The 15,247-nt window shown below is 41.5% G+C and overlaps 1 protein-coding gene across 3 annotated transcripts in view; it reads right to left on the reverse strand.

Annotated features, from left to right (window-relative positions):
• LOC139278518 (voltage-dependent calcium channel subunit alpha-2/delta-1) overlaps positions 1-15,247 on the reverse strand; it is a 794,302-nt gene that overhangs the window by 121,551 nt on the left and 657,504 nt on the right. For all 3 annotated transcript variants that reach the window (XM_070897372.1, XM_070897370.1, XM_070897371.1), the window contains 4 exons: positions 12,520-12,591; positions 10,384-10,455; positions 7,781-7,842; positions 4,014-4,090 (listed from right to left, as the gene is read on the reverse strand). In XM_070897372.1, the coding sequence (XP_070753473.1) occupies positions 4,014-4,090; positions 7,781-7,842; positions 10,384-10,455; positions 12,520-12,591 (283 nt within the window). The remainder of the gene's footprint in view (positions 1-4,013; positions 4,091-7,780; positions 7,843-10,383; positions 10,456-12,519; positions 12,592-15,247) is intronic.

The raw sequence follows: 15,247 nt of genomic DNA on the forward strand, positions 1-15,247 counted from the left end.
TATTCCCCCCATAATTTATAACATCTCTGTTGTTCCACTAGACTGGATAGGGCTGTAAATCCAGCCCAATCAGCTCCTTCCGACTGAATTCATTTCACAATAATAGCAGGAATTTATGATGAATCTCCTGATAAAAATTGATATTCTTCATCAGTTTATGAGCAGTTGTATGACAATGACATGATGTTGTGGGGCAGCATGTTGGAGCACCAACAGACAGGGCCATGTCACAGACTGGACTTTCAATTCTACCTTATTCAGCTCCTGATCTCATTCATAGTGTTGTAGAGAAGCACCAATGGAGGAAATTATAATGCAAAGTAGAGTAGTTCCCAGGCCTGGTCATTGTCGAGGCCTTAGTGCAGATTGCCTTTCTTTTTGACCATAAAATGCACAGCACAGAGAAACCAAAAACGGCTGGAGAAAAAATGAGTTAACTTGTTACAAATTAAATCTAGCCATGGGCAAAACATTATTACAACACTGCCATTGAATGGCATTAACTAATAAGTGGCATCTTAAAATTACAGAAAGGGAGGAATTCAACTTGTAACCAAAACAGGCATGAAGTCGGTGGAGCGAATGTTCCGCATGCCAGACTGTGTCGGCTCAAGGCCCAAGCCAAATTTGTTTTTGAGGCCTCAGTTAAATGCTGCCAATAAGTTGTGAGCACAAAACAGGGGTCAAAGATGAAGCCCACCAGTTGGGGAGGGCGCAAAATTGTCTGGCTGTTACATGGAGCTAACCTGCAAGTCGGGTCAGGGGTGGGGGGAGCGGCTGGGAAATGGTGGGTCGGGGATGGGGGGGGGGGGGAGAATAGACTATTCCGTATTGGGGGGGGCGGAGGAATGGTGTGGGGGGGGGGAGAATAGACTATCCGTATAGGGGGTGGGGCGGGGAGGGGAGGGTGTGGTGAAGCGTGGCTCAAATATGCTGGCAGTGGGCTGGAGTTCATTGTTAGGCCCAGGAACAATTCACCCGCTTCTCTTGGGCCCACACCAACAAAAACTGAAAATGTCTGGTGCCACTTTTTGAGCAGCCTCCGGTCTCTTCAGGGACCACTGGTTAGCTGCCCAACACCTATTATAGCTAATTGTAACAAGCTCCATTTGTAGCTGCATTTTGCATTTGTGGTCCTAAAAATGGCGTATTTAAATCACCTGAGCCAACATGTCATCCAGCACACTTCCAGATTGCAATACGAAATTGGGAGGCTGAGCGGCCATTTTACAAGCACCAAATGGGCAGCTGTGAGTTGAATTTCTCCCCAAATGTATTTTAATCTTTCCCATCAATGGCAGTGGGAGGATGCTGTTGTGATGGGACAAACAGCCCCAAAGAAACCTCGACTAATGACAAAATGGGCGACAGATAGAATTCCAAGAATTTTGTGACAAACAGCCATCCTCAGCCCAGCCCCACTAAAGCATCACTCTGGAGAAGACACCTTTGTGGAGTTATACTATCACTTAACATAATGCCACAAATATATTTGCAGATCCTAGGAATAAGGGGGCAGAAGTTTCCAATGGTTTCAGTGTAGTTTTAAGACAGCTTCCCTTTTCCCTTTTAGTATAGATTTTTTGTGGTCAGCCATGGAAAGACATTCATTTCTTGGGTTGTGTATGGTCAATCTTTGCCTGTGCACGTCTTGTATGAAAGGATGCTGGAGATACATTTAAAAGGAGGGATGTAGCATTAGTCACCTAGAACAGGAAATTTGAAACATCTGTGATTATCACTTTATAAGCTTCCTGTGGTTTAGTTTTCCGTCATGCCTTATCTGCATGACAAACCATTACTAAATTTATATTTATAGTCACAGGCTCGGAAAATGTATGGGTTAAAGGTTAACAAGTGAATTATTTTGCCCAAATCTTGCTGCTCACACGTGCCGAAGGTGCCAGGGTCTTTGTTTAGCCAAGCATGATGTAAATGGGCCTTTGGAACACAAGGCTAAACGGCACTCTGTGCCAAATGAATATGCTGGGTATAAAAGGGGTGGGAAATTAGCGCATGCTTAAGACTATGCCATCCAGGCTGCTAACAGGTTTCAAATATCACACATGCAAGTGGGGAATTGTCATTTTATTTTATTTCTTTGCAACTTTTTTTTAAATGTTAAAGTGCAATAAAGAATTATGTTGCAAGATAAAACAACAAGATAAACTAGCACAAGGGAAATGGGTGGGTGAGACTTGTATTACTTCTGTGAAATTGATTCAGATACAAGTCAAATTAAACTTGCAAAGAAATTCCATTGAGGGGCAAACTCATTTTTTTTGAATACAATGGCCCGAATTTAGCGGTCAGCTATTAACAAACGGCACAGGCTGTTCACTATGCTTACACTTGCCCACAGACGTTCTGTGGGCTTTTACATTGCGATTTGCTGTTAGCAACAGTCAAAACAGCCCAGCGCCCTCTACAGGGGATCTGGGACCTGTGCGGAAAGGGCAACGAACGGCGTGTCGCTTCAACCAATCAGATTGAAGAATCCTTACTGAGGCATGCAGATTCTAAACCAGGAAGTGTAAGTTAGAATGTTGAATTCAATATCTACTCAGGCACAGAAAGCAAAATAAAGAGAGGGAAAGATAGGTAAGAGACAGAAAGAAAAAGTTAAAAAAAAGTATTTCATCTTTTTAATGTTTTAAAATCTCCAACAATATTTAAAGTTTGACGAAGGGAGACTCCGCACATGTAATAGTAAATTTTTCAGTGCCAGAGAGGTTGTTTAGTCATAATTAAAACATATCATGCCATTAAAATTCACTTACACTTGAATGGACAATGCCTAACATTTTCTGGTGTGATTAGTGGGTAAGTATCGCCATGTCAGGCCCGACATGTGTTTGAATGCTGAAACCGATGTAGCGAAGCTTGTGAAGGGGCAGGACAAATTGGACAGCAACCTTCTGATTTAAATTTAAGAAAGGCTATATTTGCTTTGGAGGCAGTTCAGAGAAGATTCACGAGGTTGATTCCGGAGATGAGGGGGTTGACTTATAAGGAAAGATTGAGTAGGTAGGGCCTCTACTCATTGGAATTCAGAAGAATGAGAGGTGATCTTATCGAAACGTATAAAATTATGATGGGGCTTGACAAGGTGGATGCAGAGAGGATGTTTCCACTGATAGGGGAGACTGGAACTAGGGGGCATAATCTTAGAATAAGGGGCCACCTATTAAAACTGAGATAAGGAGGAATTTCTTCTCTCTGAGGGTTGTAAATCTATGGAATTCGCTGCCCAGAGAGCTGTGGAAGCTGGATCATTGAATAAATTTAAGACAGAGATATACAGTTCCTAAAACGTTAAGGGAATAAGGGGTTATGGGGAGCGGGCAGGGAAGTGGACCTGAGTCCGTGATTAGATCAGCCATGATCGTATTAAATGATGGAGCAGGCTCGAGGGGCCATATGGCCTACTCTTGCTCCTATTTCTTATGTTCTTATGTTCCGTGTTTAACTGCGCATGTGCGGTCGCTGGAAGTAGCTGTCCGATTTACTCTTTAACAGCAGTGAGCTGTTAAATAGCCTCACCATTATTCTTATCGCAAAATCCGGGCCAATATTTCAATGAATCAAAAGCAGGGTTTTGTTTCTCTCCCATACTATTAAATTATTTATACAAACATGCAAAAAAATCCATTAATCAGAAGAAATAAACAGACCTTTTAATGGATGCATAGAACCAGAAGGTACAGCTGTACAATGATTCTAAAAATTACATGGCAAGGGAAATTGTGCATATTCAATAACGGAACTGTGACATAGAAAGAAAATGAGCACTCTTGCAGATTCAAACCATGCAGTCATTTACATCCTTGCATGTTTGTTTCTCTGATGCTTTAGAATCATTGCTTCACACTATGAAGGACATCTATCTGATAACCTACTTCTTACTGTTTCAGAAACTTTCAAAATATTTATCTTAAGATCTTTTATTACTTTACTGCATCAATACTTTGGCATGCATTAACTGGTCAGCTTGAGCCCCTCCCAATACTTACGTTTCGCCTGGGTGATAACCTCGTCTAACTTGGCTTTGATGTAGTAGGAACCATATGGCGGCAGAACCAGTGCCAAACTGGGGAAAACAGATAGATCTTATCACATAACTTATTGATTCTGGTGAGCGAGAAGCAACCATACAGGAAACAGCATGAATAAAAGATATCATTGCCACGATGGTAAACTCGCTGCCATTAATGTTCCCATTGCAATTCCTTCTCATTGCCACTAGTCAGCCGGTGATTTCAAAGGTTAATTTGCCTTTGCTGCCAAATGGTTTTAACATGCAAAGTGCCGATCCCCGGTGGAAAAGGGAATAGGGATGATGCAATCTAGCAGAAAATGACAGCAGATTTTTGTTATGGTGATACAGGTAGTGGCTTTCCCCTCAACTAAACTCTCTTGCCTGCTTTCTGAAATACCGCAAACAAAATCACATTTCCTAACCTGTCCTTGATTCCAGTGAACTGCTTACATAGGAGGCCAACAGGCCAGTGTGGGCATCAAGCAGAACGTGTGATTATTTAGCTGACGCCAGTGTGTCAGTCAATAAAAACTCAGTATTTTTGAAAGTTGCTCACACCACCAAAATAGATGGCGGAAGCCAGGAGAAAGAGAAAAATATTTTGTCTCAATTAAGAATGCTGATGACATATTCCATTGAGCTGGCTTAGAGGAGTTACTGAGTCAGACAGTCTAGTGAATAAATGGACATATATAAAGCCATTCTTTGCTCATTGCTAAGTCAATATCCTGCAAATTCTCTGCCTAAAATCATACTAAATCTGAAATAACTGAAGGCACGAGACTGGTAAATCACTCTGACCGAGTAACTGTGGTATTCTGCACTCTCACACGGTTGCAATGCTAACCTTCCTAGCTGTTCCCCCTTCCCAATCATGTCACAGAGAATCTTATTTAGTTAACCAGATTGAATGGATCAGAACAATGACAAAATGCTTTAATCAAAGTTGAAATGTAATGTTCTCTATAAAGCTGACTTTATAAAGCGGCATCTGTTGAGAATGTTCCTCTGCTTTCCAGGAAGAGGCATTTATACACTTGACTGCAGCTAAAAGATGTCTTCTTACAGAACCTCAGGTCACAGAGGTAAAGCAACATACTCAGACTTCCACCCAGCAGAACAGAGCTGAAGAAACATAAATGGTCAAATGTTTTCTTCTGAATACAATCACACAGGACTTTTTTTAAAAAAGGTGTGAAAGGTAGCAACGGAATTCTCCAATCCAAGTTCCCCAACAGTGTGAAGAAAGTTTATTTTAAGGCATGAAAAGGTTCTTGGCTTGTTCAACAAAACTTGTTCCGTGAATAGCTAAGCCACATACACCAGGGAAGTTCCAGTTTTCATCCTAAGTTTTTGATCCCAGCTATGGCAGTGATACAGGAAAAGTGATCAGGGTTATCCATCCATCCATCCTGGAAGTGTGTGTGTGTGAACATCAGGTGAGGAGAGGATCATGTATGGTTGTGATGACTCATATGGCGAACAATGACTGGCAAGGTTCGTATGTGAATTATGGCTACTTGAACCAGGCAGCAAAACATGGCTAGCATCTATGCAACCATACTAAAGCATGGGAACACCACCTTTAGGAGAGACATGGCAAGGAAGAAAAATGGGAGAGAGAGGGAAAAACCGATATCTCCATCATCCTGGCATGGAAAATATCAAGCTACGTTGAACAACTAGTAAAGAATAATGATCCTTTTGGTTCATCCATGTGTTATGTAAACAGCAAGCATACTTCTTTTGTGGGTAGGTGTTCATTCATGTTTGTCTACTTGAAAGATTTTGCAGGGTAGGAATACTTTTGATAATTTTCACTTGATCCTCGGCCATCTGATAATGGCCCAGGCAGGCTCATGCACAAGCTTGCCTGTCAGCTGCACCAACTCTTCTGATGGAGGTTCCTCATTCACATTAGAGGGAGGTACGGCACATGATCAGAATGCTTCGAGAGCGTGGCCTGCAGCACACTTGGTTGGGAGCAGAAAATCTGGCACTGCAGCAGTTCTTAAAAGGCAGCAGCTCATTGAAGGGGATGTTGAAGGGGGTGATAGAAAAGTTGACTGTTTGCTCACAAAGGCTCCGTGGAGAAATGTGAGCAGAAGTGTTACCTACATTTTAAGGTGATTGGCAAAAGAACCAAAGGTGACGTAAGAAAAAAACTTTTTTTACACAGCGAGTGGGTTAAGATGTGGAGAGAGACTCAATTTTATCTTTCAAAATAAGTATCTGAAGGAAAAGAAATTTGCAGGGCTACGGGGAAGGGGCAGGGGGAGTTTCATTAGCTGAGATTCGGCATGGGCTCGATGAGTCGTATGGCCTTCTTCCGTGCTTTAACCATTGTATGATTCTATGATTCTATACTTTTGAGGTCTTACCTAAGAGATCTTATTGCAGGAAGTGACCTAAAGAAAGGTTTTTTTTGGGAGGGGGGGGCTTGCCTTGATAAAAGAACGGGTGTAATCTGTATTCAGAGAGGTTGTTGACTGAGTCAATACAGTCATCTAGATCCTTAACACCTGGCTCCAAGTGAGCAAGACGTTTTCTGGTATCAGGAAGGCAGCAAGGATAACCATACTCCTCACATTTCATGTAGGGCCCATCTTCCATAGCACAAACCTAAGTTGGTAACTTCCACCTTCTCTGAGAAGTACCATTTGAAGCACTGTGCATAACCACTGTCCTTTTACACACACATTTTTATTTTTATTGTGCCAAAGTACACAGCACATGTTTTTGAAGATGAGAATCAGCAAACTGATGCTCAGGCAAACAGGTTGTGGTGATTCTACACAGAGATACACAGGGTCAAAGCAGCACAATGTAATCTACCAGGAATGATAATTGGCATTCCCCTTTAAAACACCAGGTCCCAGGACTCCTGCATGACCAGTTTAGATGGGAGACATGCACGCAGTAGATGATGCCTTGCCCGGAATTAGAAGTTACAGCGTGGGACCCATCTTAAATCATTTAAATGAGGCTTCTGTTGGCTAGATGTATTCTTTGGTCCCAAATTCCCTGTTGGATACAAACTGGAAGCTTGAGGTTCAGGGATAGAGTTTCTAAACCCCACCTGCCATCAGCAAGCCACCATGTTGCAGAAAGTGTCTCCATAAAATCAGGGCTTTAGTGTCAGCATCAAGCAATTCCAAGTCAGGCATGGGTAAGAGATAGAATTATGCTCTCCCTACATTGTCCGAACAACCACAACCTCAGAAAGGTACCCCTACTGCACAAGTGAGACATTTTTCTTTTCTGCACCAGCCATCCAGTCAGTCCCTGCAAAATAGGTGCACTTCTGTAGAGAGTTCCCTTTCCTTGGATGGCTAATTTTCAAAGAAAGAATACAAGGCAGGGACACCTGCTTTCTCCTAATATTGATAAAGACCCTGTGCTATGTTTAGAAACGTCCAAGGAGAATTCGTGGATTGCATGAGCACCTTTTAAACTTGGATTCGAGTCCAAGCAGTTTCAGAAGTCAGATCACAGACTGACTCCACAATTGCGTTGCTTTTGCGTTGATGCACATTTGAAGCCATTTAGCATCATGCAAAATTGATAGTATAATGGCAACCTGACTGAGACAGATTCAAAACCAGGTCCCAGAGATGACAAAGCAGAACTCAAAGTTTAATCAATTGTGCTCCTTCCAAAAATAGATTGTTTGAACAAAGCTCAGCCTCAAAAGGTTATTGGAAAGGAAATGGGACCTCTTTTAATATAATATTTCAGTACCTGTAATCTGTACTATTTACTAGAGTCCACGTGTACTTTCGAGTCCCTCTGTCAATATACCTCTGTGAAGACAAGAGAAGGTTTTTTATTAATGCAATTCAATTTATTTTCAGTGTCCTTTGCATTGTTATATATTCATGTACTTCGATTGCAGTAGTATATTGCATTTACATAGTGCTTTTCACAACCTCTGGATGTCACAAATCGCTTTACAGCCAATGAAGTACTTTTCAAGTGTTGTCACTGTTGTAATGTAGGAATCACAGCAGTCAACTTGCACACGGCAAGCTCCCACAAACAGATCTTATAAAAAAAATTAAAAATAGTAAAATTATCAGCGTGATTGTTGCACATTTGATCTGATTGCCTTTCGTTGCACTGCAACGGTTTGTATGTGATGCCTGGCCTCCCTCATCAGTATTTAAAGATCTGGACTTAGTAATGTAGGGCTGGATTTTACCGACGTCGGTGGGTCTGGGGCAGGTGACATCCTTGCTGATTCCTGACTCCGGCCTCCAACATAATCTTACCTTGATTGGGCTTGTTAAGCCCGCCCTGCGAGGTTCCCGGCCAATTAGAGGAAGCGGGTCTGATGGCGTCATCTGATGATGCGTCATCAGCCGGTTTCCTTAAAGGGACCATGCCTACATTTATTTTGACAGTTGTGCTGTCAGTGATCTACAGCACTGAGGTGCTGCAAACACTGACAAACACTGCACAGAGGTGCACGGCTGCACCCAGGCTCTCCCATCACCCCTCCAGATGCTTATGGAGGGAGTCACAGCATGCAGGGAGGTTTTCTTCCCTTCCAATGGGCAGAAGCGACCTACCCAGGAGGTCGACGCAACCTGATTGCACATTGTACAGGAGGGCGCAAACAAGGATGTCATCGGGAGGAGCTGGCTGCAGAGGTGCAAACCTTTCAATGATCTCAATGGATCACAAAATGTTACTGCAAAGCCACATTCAACCTCTTCCTGCTGTGCCACTCATCATATCCCCATCACTCTGCCTTCCCGATTCTGCTCCTGCACATCCTTACTCACACCAACTTACCTTGCATCTCCACCCATCCCTCTCTATCTACATTATCATAGCCCCCATCTCACTAGCCACCCCTCACACTCACCCTCATCCTTGTCCAATTATACCAACTAACAACACACAAGGGTAGGCACTTGGGTGTTATCGCCAATGCTGATGTAAAGTTTCTACTAATGTGTTGTCAAACATTGAGATCTATATTTTCAACTCTTTACATTCTTGGACAGATCTATGTGCACCTTTGGAAGTGGCTTAGTGAGATGCAGTGAATGGCGAGACATAACAATAACCCCCTAATGGTGATGAGTGTGAAAGGAATGGCTTAGGCATTGTAGGGATGCTTAATGGTCTTGGTGTGGGGTGATACCAACCTGGCGCATCATGTGGCAGCCAAGGTGCACAGCGTCAAGTGCAGTACATGTGGCCATATTGAGGCCATTCCTGGTCTATGTGGTTGGGTGCTGATGCCCTGTGTCCTGTGCAGCATCAGGTAATTGCGGAGAAGGCTGATGTTGTTGTTGATGATGCTGGTGTGCCTGGTGATGTTGATGTTGGGGCTGATTATGGTGGGATTCTGAGGACCAAGGTGAGATTTTTTTTCAAGGGCACCGATGCTGATGGAATAGATGGCAGCTAAAGTTGAGATGACAGAAGCGATCTGTCAATGGTGAGAGAGGTTGCTCCAAGGGGATGACACTGGATGGAAAGTTCACTGTAAACACTTCAAACCGCCATAAGGCTGAAAAGTGTATTCCACTTGAAGGCTCCAGCTTCTTTGATTGGAAATTGAACAGCTGTGAAATGGTAGCTTTTATACCACTTCTGCAGCTGTCAATTAGTCAAACCAATCCAGAGTTGGTGAAAACCTGACACACTTACCTAATGTGATCCCCGAGGGACATGAACCTCGTAAAAAACTTGGAAAAATCCTTTGGACCTGACAAAATGCTGCATAACTAGCTTTAAGCAACTTCATAACTAGCACAATTGCCTGACACGTCGCTTAGTACCAGGTGTGCAATCCGCAAGTAGAGCTGCCGCTTTGGAAATTCCCCAGGAGGTGGGTACAGAGCGGACTTTCGTCCCGCTGTCAATCACGGCTATTTTGACAGTGGACGCACCTCCAAACTCGCAGTGGCAGGGCTAGTAAGATTCCAGCCGTAGAGTGGGCAATCAGTGAGCTACTGAAGGGATACTGGTGCAGGTGGAACCACATCTTAGGAAGAATCAATCCTTCAGAAGAGAGGGGAAGGAAGAAAGAAATTTCAGCAGTGCTAACTGCAGGGAGGCAATATAATGCTTGCATCGTTAGAGAGGATTAGCAAAACTTGTCTCAGCTCAATATCTGTTTAACACCAACACTCTAATAATATAACCTTGTCCTGGGTGATTGTAGTGAAGGCTGACTCTTTATTCCTGTTAATTTTCACATGTGAGACTCAGTAAATATTCAAAAACAAAGTACACTGCGTATCCCTTTCTTGAAGCAATTAATTTCTGTTTAAAAAAAAATTCAACACAAGAGACCAGTTAGATAAGCAATTAGCTGTAGACTGTACCTCATCGTAGGATTTGATTAGTGTCTCAAGAGTTCTCTCACCATTTTGTCCTTCTATCATGCTGTGTCGAATCTGGAAGACATCAATGAATAACTTGAGTTATTCAGTTTTGTGCTACAGTTTTCTCCAGTGACTAATATGGGATGATGCCTCCAAACTGTTCTGCAGCCCTACCTCAAGCAAAGCACAATGAAGCCATTTAAAACGCTAGTTTAACATGTAACTCTATAAAGAAAGGGACCAAGGGCACAGTAGTAGAGTAGGAACATAGGCCATTCAACCCCTCGAGCCTGTTCTGCCATTCAATGAGATCATGGCTGATCTGTGACCCTAATTCCATATATCCGCCTTTGGCCCATATCCCTTAGTATTTTTGATTAACAAAAAGCTATCAATCTGAGATTTAAAATTAACAATTGATCTAGCATCAATTGCCATTTGCAGAAGAGAGTTCCAAACTTCTACTCCCCTTTGTGTGTAGAAGTGTTTACTAATTTCACTCCTGAAAGATCTGGCTCTAATTTTTAGACTATGCCCCCTAGTCCTAAACTCCCCAACCAGCGGAAATAGTTTCTCTCTATCTACCCTATCCGTTCCCCTTAATATCCTGAAAACATTGATCAAATCACCCCTTAATCATTTAAATTTTAGGGAATAAAACCCTAATTTGTGTAATCTCTCCTTATAACTTAACCCTTGAATTCTGGTAAACCTACTCCCTCCAAAGCCGCTATTTCTTTCCTAAGGTGTAGTGCCCATGAAGTAGTTCGAATGTACCATCTAAAAGAAATATGAAGATGAAATTGTAAGTGTAATATCATGAATTACAGGGATCAAAGTGCATGATGATTGATACATGAATGGCTCAAAGACTGCTCAAAATCAATACTGCCTTAGGGAATTAAGAAAATTGCTATGTTCTGGAAACATACACACATTAATAAAACTCAAGATTAGCTGTTACCAAATATTGTGGACTTTTGTCAGTTTCATTCTCCAGCTCTTTAATTACCACAAACATTTTAAACATTTAGTTCTATATATATATATATATCCTATGTCCTATTCACAAACCTTACTTCCTGTTGTCATGATTTTAATTCATGCTTTCCTGCCAATCGTTCCCATTCAATTTGCTTGGTCTAAATTGCGGAACTCCCTCCCTGACAGCACTGTGGGAATACCGTCACCCCATGGACTGCAGCGGCTCAAGAAGGCGGCTCACCACCACCTTCTCCACGTCAATTAGGGATGGGCAATAAATGCTGGCCTTGCCAGCGACGCCACATCCCGTGAATGAATAAAAAAAAACTCTAGGTCAAATATCACAATCTCGTTGTAGGCTTGAGTCCTGGTTGACTCTCTGGAGAGAGTTTCTGAAGTCTCCCTTCCAAATTTGTTGCCACCTTGTATATGAAATTTACATTTATCAACCGACCGTGGGCAATGTCACTAGGTAATTTGCTGATCATCGGTAAAATGGTGTATTGAAGCTCCCCTCTGTATTTTACGGAATTGCAATCAAATATGTTCCTTTATAGTGAAGAGCACAGCACTTAAATTATTTGTAGAAAGCACATCAATTTGGTTTGGGGTTTTTGGCATAGTGTTAGACCTGGATACATGCACTTTTAAGAACAGGCAGACAATCCAGCTATTACATTGTGTGGTAGCCCATTAACCAGCAATCAGTGCTTAGATTTTCCAGGAGTGACAACACTATTCAGCAGTTCAAAGATCTGAATGGTTGCCAAAAAATATATAAAATTTCACTAAAATAAAAAAGTTTTGTTATTAAAAATGAGGCACATCGCATCACATATGTGCAAGCTACTTAACCGCTAACTAAAATAATCTCCCATGGTCCGGCCAATTGGCACTGAAGGTTTGCCAGCCAGAGTCTGTTCATGATTACACACACAGGCTGTCATGTTCAATTAGGAGAAGGCAAAGTTTCTTCAAGTAAGCACATGATCTATACTAAACAAAAAACCACGGGAAAAAATACAGGCAATTTACATTAAATATAGACAGTTCACATTATTATTATTTTTTAAAGTGAATCCAGACATTATGGAGTTAAAAGGCTTTGACATGACACTGTCGGTAGCCACTGGCCAACTAAGATCATCTTACCTCCACTTTAATTTCATTCTCCAGCTCAGCATCTAGAAAATCCAAAGTGACGGGCTCCTGAGATTTAGGATTCTAAACCAAAAGGAATAATCATCAAACAATAAATGGAAAGAAAATACTATGTGACATAAAGTTCAACATTTGAGCCTGAACCAGTGCAGTCTAGATTTACTTTTTGTGCCCTTCTCAGTAAGGATGGTTAAACAAAAGGTTCGCAGTAGATGAAACAAAAGGTTTGTTTAGGAAATCATTTCTCCAACATATCATCCTATGTAATATTCAGGCGTAATATGTTTCATTTCAAAAGTGTTGGTCGGAGATTATTGATCTGAATGCACGCACTGTAAAATATTTCTTCTACGGTAATTGTTTTAACATTGTATGGATGTTTGTTGACATTTGGCCCGTATTAACACCCGTCGGCATTAAACCATTGCAATTAACTGTTCAGTGGTTTAACCTTTATGTAACAAGTAAAACTATTGAATTATAGTAGCAATGGCTATCTCCTGCATCTCCAAAGGTGAAACTGCATGAATTTAGTTATATTATCCAGTACAATAAGGATTGTGCATTCTCAGGAGCAGAATAGACCAACTCTGTCTGGTTTAATGAGCTCAATGTAAATGTTACAGTCTGTCATTCAGCCCTGTTGGCAATAGTCAATAATGTACATGATCACTTTCTTCAGCAAGGTTCAGCTTTTCCTCTGCATTATTTTTTCAATTTGCAAGTGATACATCAACACATTTTGTTGGTATGTTTTATTTAATTCACGACCCATTAAGAGAAAAGCTCCACAAAATTAATCTCTACTAACTACACGGAATAGTAAGGTCAAGTAATCCATTTTAATTACCCTACTGGGATGTGGGGAATGTTTATGAGACAGGTGGAATTGCCTCCTAATACTGGTTGTGCATTCTTTTGATGCTATGCACTATTTTTTGAACAATTTGATTATGGATTTTGCTTGAGGAATTGTTTCACACAGGAACAACATGGAGCTGTAAGCATCACATGGCTCAGGCAATGGTGAATGAATGCCAATCACAATTATCACTGAACTGAGGATTGAAATCCTCTTTCCTGAACACTTGGGTTTTGGTTGGAGAATTAGGGAATGAATTACAATGGGAATCTTACAACTTGCCTGCAAACTGTGTTCTGAGCAGCAGACAGATTTTTTTTTGTGGAAACTCAGCTATCGTTCAAATTGGTCATGAAAGTGTGAGCTCTCTTTCATGTAGTTTGATGAGCTTACTACTGCAGCTCTTCTGATTGGGGTCAAAGCACTCATTTTGAAGGGGTTAGAAATTGGATTTTTCAACGTGTCAATCTTGAAATCAGGCGAGAGATTTTAGAAAGTGTGTGGCCAAGCATTGGGAGCCAATGATGACCCCTCACCAATGGACACCACAATCAAACTGATCCAGTTTCTCAGCGTACACCTCACATTTATTCAGGATGTTAAAAAGAAAGATCAGGAAAGAAGCACAAGATCGTATCAAATTAGTCTCTTTTCGTCTAACTGAACTGTTTTAACACTTATCAAATATCAGTAAACATATCTGTTACAACATGCCAATCACACATTGGCTTCATTTAGCGTCCGTAAAACTTATATTCAATTTTGCAAATAAAAGTGGATTGGTGACCAGTGCAGCTTTTATCTATGGACCAAGGAGCACCTTACTGCAGGTGCTTAATGCAGCAACATCCTGTTCCTGCAGACAGAGCAACAGAATACTCTCTCTTGATGTAAGAGTAGATATGGGTTTTGTTACATATTTACAATATAGAACACAGAGATTACCCTCATTAAATATCAAATCACACTGAATTAAATGACAGTAGTTTACATGCACAGAAGACCCCATGACATTACCAACCATGCAGCATGCATCAAAACATTGATACGGTGAGGTAAGCAAGTCACGTCACATCCCGATACATGCGGCCATGGAAAGAAAAATAAGAGTCAGAAGCAATGATATCAAACAGCTTACACAATAACAAAATAACGAATTACAGAGGAAGAAACTGGCCACATTATGATGACTTTAAAAAAAAACACTGGGCTAGTCATTTATAAAATGAAAGTATTTGTGTGCAGAGTAATGCAAATCTGGTCAAATTATTTTCGTGAAAAAGTGTTAAGTAGCAATGTGAATACTATGTTATGCAAGAGATGAAAGGTAGTCATGCCTTGTTGGATATTTAAATTGGATTGGGCCCTGATACAGGTGGGGTCAACCCAAGAAAGAAATCAGATTGCACTGTGTTCAGAATGACATTCTTAGGTCCCATTTGGAATCAGTGCACCACCATCTCTTCCACCACACTGACACCAGATGCACAACATAATGTTGCCAATTTTGCAGTAACAGGCAGTTCAGGGCTGATTGCAAGACTGCACATCATTGGCATTGCACATCAACAACACACAGCCACGTGCTAAGTTTAAATTATTCAGCTGGCTCAGTATGGAATAGAGCCGACTGCCCTGTCAGCTCGAGTCTGCGCTGGGAAATCGCAGCAGCAGTTTGAGGCCAGTGATCAGTACTCCAAGTACGTGTTTGAGTGTGCACAAGTACAAACGTGTAGAACTCTGCCTTCTCCCATGCAACAACAATGAAAGCAGGCAGTACAACTGTGGCTGCTTGCTCACATCATTGTTAAACATGCAGTGGAACATCCATCGGCTGGGACCTGATAAACCTACGGT

This window comes from Pristiophorus japonicus, chromosome 13, assembly GCF_044704955.1.
Source record: "Pristiophorus japonicus isolate sPriJap1 chromosome 13, sPriJap1.hap1, whole genome shotgun sequence".
In the NCBI taxonomy this organism is placed as follows: domain Eukaryota; kingdom Metazoa; phylum Chordata; class Chondrichthyes; family Pristiophoridae; genus Pristiophorus; species Pristiophorus japonicus.